The sequence below is a fragment of the Lepidochelys kempii genome, chromosome 3 (genome assembly GCF_965140265.1).
Source record: "Lepidochelys kempii isolate rLepKem1 chromosome 3, rLepKem1.hap2, whole genome shotgun sequence".
In the NCBI taxonomy this organism is placed as follows: Eukaryota; Metazoa; Chordata; order Testudines; family Cheloniidae; genus Lepidochelys; species Lepidochelys kempii.
Genome location: NC_133258.1, coordinates 130,085,118 through 130,096,155, shown reverse-complemented (window position 1 = coordinate 130,096,155; position 11,038 = coordinate 130,085,118). Strand labels below are relative to the sequence as shown.

General features: G+C 40.5%; 1 protein-coding gene across 5 annotated transcripts in view; it reads left to right on the top strand.

Annotated features, from left to right (window-relative positions):
- The first annotated feature begins 843 nt into the window (after positions 1-843).
- Positions 844-11,038, top strand: part of COG2 (component of oligomeric golgi complex 2) — a 44,621-nt gene continuing 34,426 nt past the window's right edge. The window contains exons 1-4 of one of the 5 annotated variants that reach the window (XR_012158143.1): positions 844-1,004; positions 7,264-7,425; positions 8,319-8,384; positions 10,622-10,702. Coding sequence is in view for 4 of the 5 variants with exons in the window: in XM_073338032.1 (XP_073194133.1) it covers positions 930-1,004; positions 7,264-7,425; positions 8,319-8,384; positions 10,622-10,702 (384 nt within the window). In the remaining variant the exon portion in view is untranslated. Of the gene's footprint in view, positions 1,005-4,369; positions 4,870-7,263; positions 7,426-8,318; positions 8,385-10,621; positions 10,703-11,038 lie in introns of those variants that run through there. The other 4 variants (XM_073338032.1, XM_073338035.1, XM_073338031.1 and 1 more) reach the window with 4 other exon arrangements.

The window sequence follows — 11,038 nt, the reverse complement described above, 5'->3', positions numbered from 1 at the left end:
ATTCAGAAGCTGAGGCAAAGCCTGTCTATCTTTGCCGTAGTAGAATATGGTCAAAATCACTGCCCTAAATTGTCTAGGACCAGAAACCTCATGTACGTTAGAGAACTGACCCCGAGTCAGGGCACCAGGCTAAATACCAGGGGTGGGCAGTGCTTAATTTGTGCCAGGGCTGAGTCCTGGCACCTCTAGGCTTGGCAGTCCATAGCCCTGGCACCTCTGGGCTTGCTGCATCAGTTATTAAAGTAAAAAAAAATTATTGAGCCCCAGTCACCTCTTTCATTAGCTCTTAAGCACGGAAGGGGAGTGGGGGAGAGGGGGAAGGGGGATGTTCACACCAGCCATGCTACTCTGAGTTCAGATCTGTTGCAGTTTCGCTCCCTCATGTCGGCACTAGCGCTGCCCTCACACCTCTCATTAGTATCTGCCCCGCCGCGCTCACTGCAGCTCCCTGAGGCAGTCGCTCCTGTGGGGAGCGTTTGAACGGCACAGCAGCCACCCCAGCACCGCCGCGGAGGAGACGGGTGCGGGGCAGGGCCGCAGGGTGGTTAATCCGCCGTGGGTGGAGGAAGCCTGGCTGCAACATCCCAGCTCGAGGGCTCCTCCTAGGGCCTCTTGACTCAGACCCGTCGCGTCCCGCGCCGATCTGGACCTTCAGGGAACGGTGCAGGGTCCTCCTCGGTTTCCTCAAGTTTCGCCGAATTCGGATTACGAACGTGTGGACCGGGCGGTGGGGGCGGTGCAGTGACGCCTGGCGCCGCTAGGGGCCGCGTTCGCCGGTGGCGGCTTCTCCCAGCTCGGAGGCGGCGACTCGTCCGTGTCGCGCCCGCCGCGTTGCCATGTTGGCGGAAGAGCCGCCGCGGCCGCCCGCAGCTCGGGGGGCCGGGAGCCGGGGCGGAGAGGAGGGGCCCGGGGCCGGCCCGCGCGCGGGGATGGAGGCGAGGGGGGGGATGTGCCTGCCCCGCGGGCCCGGAAACCTCTGCTTCGACAAGGACGAGTTCATGAAGGTGGGGGGAGCTGGACGGGGGGAGGGGTCACCGCGGGGCCAGTGGACGAGGCGGTGCCCGTGGGGCGGCGCGGGGCTGCCCGTCCCTGCGCTGGCTGCGGGGGAGCAGGGCTGGGCGGCGGCGGCGGCGGGGGGAGCGTGTTCCGGGCTTGAGTGGGGGCTGCCCGACTCCCCAGCGGAGCAGTGACGGGTCCCCTGCCGCTGGCCGGGCTGCGCAGGGCGATGTGTGGGGCGGGCTCATCTCGGCTGGGGCCCTTGGGGCGGTTGGCAGAGGGGGCAGGTCCACACTCCTTTCCTAGGGCTGAGCGGGGGACGCTTGTTATTCGTGAGCGGATTTCCGTCCCTTTGGGCTATGCACTAGTTCACCAGGCTCGGACTGTAGCCTGGCTTCGGTGTCATTGCCTTGGGTGCCCTTCTGTAACCCGCCATGGGGCAAGGCCTGCTTCAAACCCTAATCACCCTAGCAGCCCAAACTCCGTGGTGGCTTTGAGCGCCCACAACTGAGCGATAAGCTGGGTGTATGGTGATGGCTCAGTTAGGTAGACAGTGGAAGCCTGGAGCACTAGCCTCAAAAGCTGAAGTCTGAGTACTGAGATAGGCGTCAGCTGTCCTCCTCCTATTCTGATTAGGTTTTTGTACCATCACCTGAGTGCTTTTCATTAGTGCCTTGAGCAGCATGACTAATGTTTGTCACATGTTTGTTCTCTCATCCTCTCCCCTGGGGCGGAAATGTGTGTTCTGAAATTCATGTTTACATATATATACACACACCGACAACACCCATGTTGCTATATGTTTATATTAGAGAAGGCACGATAAAATAAGTACACTTTGCACATGAAGCAGAAGCTGGAAATGGGTGACAGGGGAGGGATCTTTTGATGATTACTTGTTCTGTTCAGTTTTCAGAGTAGCAGCCGTGTTAGTCTGTATTCACAAAAAGAAAAGGAGTTCTTGTGGCACCTTAGAGACTAACCAATTTATTTGAGCATAAGCTTTCATGAGCTACAGTTCACTTCATCGGATGCATAAAGTGGAAAATGCAGTGAGGATTTTTTAGACACACAGACCATGAAAAAATGGGTGTTTATCACTTCAAAAGGTTTTCTCTCCCCCACACCCCACTCTCCTGCTGGTAATAGTTTATCTAAAGTGATCACTCTCCTTACAATGTGTATGATAATCAAGGTGGGCCATTTCTAGCACAAATCCAGGGTTTAATAAGAAAGTCTGAGGAACGGGGGGGGGGGGGTAGGAAAAAACAAGGGGAAATAGGTTACCTTGCATAATGACTTAGCCACTCCCAGTCTCTATTCAAGCCTAAGTTAATTGTATCCAATTTGCAAATGAATTCCAATTCAGCAGTCTCTCCCTGGAGTCTGGTTTTGAAGTTTTTCTGTTGTAATATTGCAGCTTTCATGTCTGTAATCGTGTGACCAGAGAGATTGAAGTGTTCTCTGACTGGTTTATGAATGTTATAATTCTTGACATCTGATTTGTGTCCATTTATTTTTTTACGTAGAGATGTCCAGTTTGACCAATGTACATGTACATTTAGATAAGCTATTACCAGCAGGAGAGTGGGGTGTGGGGAGAGAAAACCTTTTGAAGTGATAAACACCCATTTTTTCATGGCCTGTGTGTGTCTAAAAAATCCTCACTGCATTTTCCACTTTATGCATCTGATGAAGTGAGCTGTAGCTCATGAAAGCTTATGCTCAAATAAATTGGTTAGTCTCTAAGGTGCCACAAGTACTCCTTTTCTTTTTGTTCTTTTCATTCCCTCTGAGGCACCTGGCATTGGCCACTGTTCGAAGACAGGATACTGGGCTAGAGAGACCATTGGTATGACTCAGTACGGACATTTTTATGTTATGTTAAGGTGGTGAGATTTATGGTGATCCTTAGTTCCTGTGGGAGTTCATGCCACAGTCTTGGGCTGGCCCCTAGGAAAGCTTTTTCTCCCGGACACAAACTTCCCCTTTATCGTAGAAGGTTTCACTGTGCAGAGGAGCGAAGTTGTTGACCACGATCTTGTTGATAGTGGACAAAGCCCATTGGGTGTTTTGAAGATAAAAATTGAGCCCTTGATTTTGTATTATGTGGGAGGTTAGAAACTATTGTTTTTCTCAATAGTTGCTGCTTGTTTTTCTTTGGGACAACTTATTCTTCACCTTTTCTGTGGCGATGTGGGGGGGGGCAGTGTTGAGAGGTGATAGGCAGCAGAACTTTTGAAAATCTTGAAATTTGTTTTCAGGATAACTTGGATAACTGAGGTGCCCTCTTTGGGTTTTGCTCTCTGAATACAGGCCCCTGGAATCACCCATGAGGATAGCTGAAGCACTTTTTGTTGTGGGGGCTTGTTTGCTGTGTTGCCAATGTTTGCAATTGTATTTCCAGTCTTGCAGTGTTTGATGGTTTTTATAAAACTCCAGCTCTCGGGGGTACATGATTATGTGAGAATCTCAGCTTCCATTTTAAAAAATGAAAGGAAGTTTCTAGCCCTAATTTTTGCAGCGACAAACTTGAAAATGTGAACTTGGGTGTACCTTAATGACACAGAAGACAAATTAAAAGAACCAAAAATTTATAATTTATTTTCACATCTTATATTTTTAAGCCAATCAAATGATTTTTGAATCCTTGGGGTTAGCAGTACTGTTAAGCTTAAAAAAAAGCTATCTGTATTAATTATAGTATAGATCACTGGTGATTCTCTGTTTCTGTGTAGACTAAAGGCTTTGGGTAGTCCAAAAATATTATGTTGAGAACCCAAGAAATGAATGGTCAATGAGGTTGGTGTGTGTAGGGCTCTTCTATGAAGTGGTGTGCAGAATGAAAAAGCTGGTAAACCACTAGAACAGGTAGATTTGAAATATATAAATTATTGACAATTTTTGTCTAACCTGTTTTAAAATGAGTGCGTCAAAGAAAGACTAAGCTGAATCTACTACTTTGTTTGGTAAGCTTTGACTATATTAGGGACTTTTACAACAAAACTTCAACCACCATTTCAGCTCTGTTCGTTTTAGAGTGACAGTAACAGGGAAGAGGGAGTTTTGGTTGGCTTTTCTATCAGATTTGGTGATGGAACTTTACTGCTATTGAAAAATTAATGAAAAGAGAGGAAATTGAGTTTCTAGGGGTTAAATGAAAGTGATTGTGATTGTTACAACGGATGGCTTAGTCTTGTCAAAAGAAGCAAAACATGAGTTTAACAGCCCACTGTCTCAGGTGATTGATTAATTCTTTTATTGTAATAATTAGGAGAGAGTAAAGCACCAGTCTGCTTAGTGTATATTGACTTTTGTCCTGAAAGACACTTCTAGCATAGCTCTGTTCAGATCTGAAGTCTCTAGATTAGATGCAATTTTTTTTCCTTTGATTTCTATTTATGTATTGTTTTCTGTTTCCAATTGTGCCTATCAGTTGTCTAGGAGTGGCTGAAAGACTTTGCAGTAAAAACACAGGCACAGCACTTAATTGCTTAGGGTGGAAGGGAGGGAGGATTGTGCAGTATATGATTGTTGGAAAATATGCAAAAATTTAATAGGGCTAGTCTCTGAGCAGATTTTTCAGTTTCTGTGACTGAGGTAGGCCTGTGTATTAGAGTCATGGCTCTTTACAGTTTCTTATATCCATCTCAGATGGGTATATCAGCCAGAGTATTTGCTGCTGTCAGAAAATCCTTTTACTGTGATGGTTTGGAATATGTGCACTACTCCGGACTACTTGCATTTGGTTATTCTTTGGATAAAGATATGTAAGGTATTAAAATCCTTCTTAGGATGACTGCAAAATGACACTTAGGAATATACTTCTAGGAGAAATACACGGGAAGCTGAGAAGAAATCACAGATTTTCAGGTAGATGTTAGATTTGGGGGTGTAACTGTAAATAAATAGTGTAGCATAAGAAATATAAACTAGGTTTTAAGAAAAAGCTTTAATTTTTCATCTGTAATAGGGGAAACTTGAAACATAAATCTGTTTTAATGATTTTCCTTTTCTTGTCCATCTGATTGTTGTCTGTTTTTGATGTTTGTGCTTGTAACTGCTTCCAAATGACATTCCTGCAGTGCTGCTTCTCAATTTCCTCATACATTATTCTTATCAACTTCAGTACCTCTCTTTCTTTCAGGGTGGATTGACTAAATAATTGATTTTAGTCATGTTTTGCATTTTTACTTTTTAGTGATTTTCCCAAAGAAAGATTGATTCTCATTGGTTGATAAACATTAAAACATGTTGATTCGCAGTTAAATATAGTTTTTACACTACATTTGGTGCTTCTTTTTGCTAACCAGGAGAATACGCTATCTCTGTACACATTTATTTAAGCAATTATATAGTTTAACTTTTTACTACATGATTAATTTTTTATTTGTGCCTTGGGCCAAGCTTTATCTGAATGGAAATCCAAATTCAATTAATGCACAAAAATAGCATTTTATTTTTTATTAAATAAGACTACCTTAAATGTGCTCAATATATAATCAAAAGGAGTTTATCAAAACGTCTTTTGTATTTAGAACTGATTGCTTTATTAAACCAAGGAAATAATATCGGTACTAATGAACTGACTTGATGATTTCTGGTCACCATTATTTCAGGATTTTAGAACTAAAAGATGTCAGTCTCTTGCGTGCAGTTTTTATTCATAGATTGGAAGAAGAAAACAAGTTCTCCTGTTCTTGCAACTCTCAGTTGGTTTCTGAACTTTGAGATAGTCATTCAATTGAACTACAGTAGTTGAATAAATTGAAATGAAGAAAATATTCTCTCTTCAGCTGCAGAAGAGGCTACTGCTTTCAAAAGCTGGTTGAGCACTTCCACAAACTCTGGTTCCAGGTGCTTAGCCAATGATTTCCACCAGTTCAATGGTCTGACTTCCTTTAAAACTTGGCAGCAAACATATGGGCTGCTTAATATTATGTTTTGTCTTTTAATTTAAATAAGTTTAGGCATTAACACAGAGTCTCAGTTTCAAATTTAATTTTAAATAGGTTTGTTTACAATAAATAAACCTGTATTTAATTTAAATTAAAGTGTAATTTAAATTTTAAAAATCCAATTTCAATAGAATATGTTTGCAGTGTTAGGTTGACCTAACTATGTTGCTCAGGATACAAAATTTTTCACAGCCCTAAGTGATGTAGTTAGGTCAGTCTAATTTTTAGGCTTAGATTAGGCCTATATGTTGAATCACTACATTCTTCAGAGTAGCAGCCATGTTAGTCTGTATTCACAAAAAGAAAAGGAGTATTTTTGGCACCTTAGAGACTAACCAATTTATTTGAGCATAAGCTTTCGTGAGTGAGCTGTAGCTCACGAAAGCTTATGCTCAAATAAATTGGTTAGTTTCTAAGGTGCCACAAGTACTCCTTTTCACTACATTCTTCTTGATTCTATAAGAATCAAGAAGTCTGAAGAGAACACAATCAATATCAGTAATTAACATTTTGTAGATTGTTTATTTGTGTCCTCTTTTGTCTGTCTGTGTGCACAGGTTTTTGTGTCCATTTTAATCATTTGTTTTTTCTAGACTGTGAGTGAGAATACATTTGACTCTGGATGGAATGAACCTGAAAGGCAGACTCCTATTTCCATGACACTTCCCTAGAGATTTCATAATTTACTGTGAAAAAGCAGCTTCAGCTTCTTTTCCATTGTCCTCTCTCACCTTCCACTGAAACATCTTAATTTGATATTGATTTTTTTTTTCCTGGTCATCAATCTGATTTCTCAGTGTTGTCTAGTAGTCTTGAAAATTGTCATCTGTTGGTTGATCTACATAGCTTCGTTTTTCCTTTCCACCTCCTGCAATCTTAACAGAAGCTTTGAACTTCTCCACTGCAGCATGACTAAAATCAAACATTTAACAATGCCTGCTGAATGCTTAGCTACAAAGTGCAATGGGGCTTTATAAAAAAAGCTTCAGTGTTGAGCTCATACTTGTAACATATTTTCAGATAAATCCATGGGCAGTTTAAAGCAGCAATAAAGGGGTTTGGTAAATACAGTACTGCAATACACATTAGAAGACAGTATCGTCTGTCCCAATGAGTCTAGGATCCCAGAAAGCTAAAATCTGTCTCTAGAGTATGGTTTGTCAATTTTCTGCAAACCATTTTTTTTTCCCCCCTTCAGGTAGGCTCAACAGTTTAGTTTCATGTAGAATGCTCTATTGCAGGAAAGATCCATTTCTTTTGTATGTTTTTTATTTACATCCCTGTATCTTTTTGCTCGTTTCATTTTCAGCCAGACTTTGATGTCGATCACTTTGTGTCTGACTGCAGAAAGCGTGTCCAGTTGGAAGAGCTCAGAGATGATCTGGAGCTCTATTACAAACTCCTTAAAACTTCTATGGTAGAACTCATAAACAAGGACTATGCAGATTTTGTTAATCTTTCAACAAATCTGGTAAGTCTTCAGGTTTAATTTTATGTGTGTGTGTTTTAGTGTGATACTTAGTTACACCACAAAATAGTGAATGTCTTTCTTTCCTGGCATGTTAGGTAAAGAAGCCTTGAATTGTTGCCCTTCAAATTGAGAGATACTGGAAAACACTTACGTACTGTACCTGTACTTTCTATATAACTGCTGTTTGTCTGCAGTAAGATGAAAAGCAATAATTGCGATTTCTTACAGATAATGGATTTAGTATGAAGGTAGTAAATAAATGTTGAGAATTCCCCAACCCCCTTAAAATGTGAAAAGCCCCTAATACATGTAAAGCTCCAGATATCTGAATTATTAAAACTGAGTGACACAGATCTGAGATTCCCGTAAGAATCCTTCAGAAATGGCCATGCTTATAAGCATGCAGACTATGTAACAAGTCAGTATTGTTCAGTCCAGTTGACCAAGCTCCACACTTCATTTTTTCAAATGGAAATGTCTCTAATGCTACCCTTCTACACCAATTTACATGATTTTGCTGATTGAAAAATAAATTACATTTATGTGTAATTATGCACATTTTTGGTCATTGCATTTCTGTATGGTGTGCATTGGAATGCATAGTACAAATATCTATCTTACATAGTTTTTCATTTTTCTTCCTGTTCTGCACCACTAAGACAAATAGTAGTGCTGATTTTTTTGTGCCTTCCTTGTAGTATTAAATGACCATACTGGCACATCACTAATAAGTATGAATCAAGATGAGATGACTTTTTTGTGAGGATTGTATAGGTCTATAAAACAGTGCTGTATCTAATGGATACAGTCAATAATTAATTCACATGTTAAGTGAAACAAACATTATTATAATCAAATAGCTTCCCAACTGTATGTTTTGATAATTTCTGTAGGTTGGCATGGATAAGGCCCTCAATCAGCTTTCAGTGCCTTTGGGACAGCTACGAGAAGAAGTCATGGTATGTTTGAAATAATCCATATATATGTCAAAATAGCTCGGTAAACTTAGATCTCCTACTATATCTTATGAAAATGAATTACCTTTTAAATTCCTCGAATTGATAATGGTTTATCAGAGTCTTCTCTTTGAAAATGAGAAATGTAAGACATCATTTCCTGTTCATTGTTTCAGAGGACAGTGTGATATTACTTCTGCTACTACATAACTCTTATTTTGCATTTTCTGAAATGCCTTCCATCCAAGGACCTCAAGTGATCTAAGGACATAAATGAATAAGCCTCATGAAACCACTGTGTAGTGAAGAATTAGCACTATTTTACACCCGAAATTGAGGCACAGAGCCCTTAAGGATGTCTACAGCAGAACCAGAAATAGAGGATGCATCTCCTCCCTCCCAGTTGTATTCATTATTCACAAAGACATCTTTCCTCCCCTTCTCCTTTGACACCTTTGTTACAGTAGTTCACCTAGCATGAATTGCATTTAGCAGCTGAAATACATTGGTAAAAATCTTCTTCACAGATGTTCCTAGAGGATTTTTGTTGAAAACTTGACTTATAACCTCATCTCTTTGAGGTGGAAAATGCCCATGTGCTAGTACCTTATCTTTCCTCCATGGTGGAAAAATGTTTAAATCCACATATTACCTTCAGTTCCAAAAAACAAAATCATATTAGGGTACCTGTGTACTGCTTGCAAGTTAGTACATTTAACTCATTTTCTTTTTTAAATAAAGCATAAGTTAAAGAGACACAGTCAACTTAAAAAAATCACACTCCTGTCTGAAAACTTACTGTTTGTTTCAAGTAACACTTAGGTAAATTTTAAGAGAGGTAAGCAAAGATCTGTACTGGGACCTGTGCTGTTCACTGTTTGCTCCCTTTTCCAGACCATTAATGAATATGTTGAAGTGGCAAAGTTTGCAGATGACAAAAAATTATTCAAGATAGTTAAGTCCAAAGCTGACTTCATGAGGTACAAAGGAATCTCTCAGAACTGGGCAACAAAATAGCAGATGAAATTCAGTGTTAAGTGTAAAATAATGCACTTTGGGAAAAATAATCGCAACTACACATGTATAATGATGGGATCTAAATTAGCTGTTACCACTCAAGAAAGATCTTGGAGTCACCCTGGATAGTTCTCTGAAAACTTCCACTCAGTGCACAGTAGCAGTCAAAAAGGCAAACAGAATGTAAGGAACTATTAGGAAACAGATAGAAAATAAGACAGAAAATATCCTATCACTATATTAAATCCATGGTGCACCCACATCTTGAATACTGTATTCAGTTCTGGTTGCCCCATCTCAAAAAGATATAATATAACTGGAAAAGGTTCAGAGAAGGGCAACAGAGATGATCAAGGGTATGGGACAGCTTCCATGTGAAGAGAGACTAAAAAGGGTAGGGTTGTTCAGGTTAGGGAAGAGACCGCTAAGGGGGGGGAGGGAGGGAGATCTAATAGGTCTGTAAAATCGTGACTGGTGTGGAAAAAGTGACTAGAGAAGTGTGATTTACCCTTTCCTGCAGAGGTCACCTAGTGAAATTAACAGGCAGCAGATTAAATACAAACAAGAGGAAGTATATTTTCACACGTCACATAATTAGCCTGTGGAATGTTGTGAGGGCCAAAACTATAACTGGGTTAAAAAAAAGAATTAGATAAGTTCATGGAGAATAGGCCCATCAATGGCTATGAGCCAAGATGGTCAGGGATGCACCCCTATGCTCAGGATGACCCTAAACCTCTGATTGCCATATGTTGGGTAGGAAAGACAGGGTGGGTCACTCTAGCTGCCTTGTTCTGTACACTCCCCGTGAAGCTCTGGTACTGGCTACTGTTGTAGACCAAATACTGGGCTAAATGGACAATTGGCCTGACCCAGCATGGCAGTTCTTAAGTTCTTAAATATAATTGAAAATATTATTCCTCTATTTTCAGTTTTATTTACTTTGTGCATTTGACAGCAGTTCATGTACTGTATATTTCAACTTGTTTCCTCTGTATATCAGTTAATCAGTTTTCCCTATTTTGTTTTCTCTCTCCTGTTATGATGTAAGAGACAGTGTTTTTTTTAAATACGAAAATTATTGCAATCCCATAAAAATTAACAGTTCTTAAGGACAGCCAAACCCTTCTTTTTTTTAATTGACACAAGTTGGTGTGTTCTTAGGCTTAAATTTTTCCATATCACTAAGCCAAATTTTCCAAATTAATTCATGTCTCTTTCAGAGCCTTAAGTCGTGCGTGAGTGAAGGAATTCGGGCAGTAGATGAACGTATGTCTAAACAAGAGGATATCAGAAGAAAAAAGGTACAACAGACAAATAGCTGGGGGAAGAAAATACACTAATTAGAGTTATGTATCTCTCCCCACCCCTCTCAAATAACTGTGTTAAAACAAGAAATTTAGAGAGATGGCTGTGTCTGTCCATATCATACTGTGCACTGCTTTTATACATGTAAAGGTTAGACATCCATTGTTTGGAGACTACTGGTAGTATAAGGTGAGTGATGGTCAATCAATCATAATCCCAAATTTCCTTTTATCATTAGGTCAAGCCATTTTTACTATTAACACTTACTTTACTTTTCACTCTATAAAAAAGACTGCACTACTATTTCATACTGGTGTGTAAAGTTCCACATA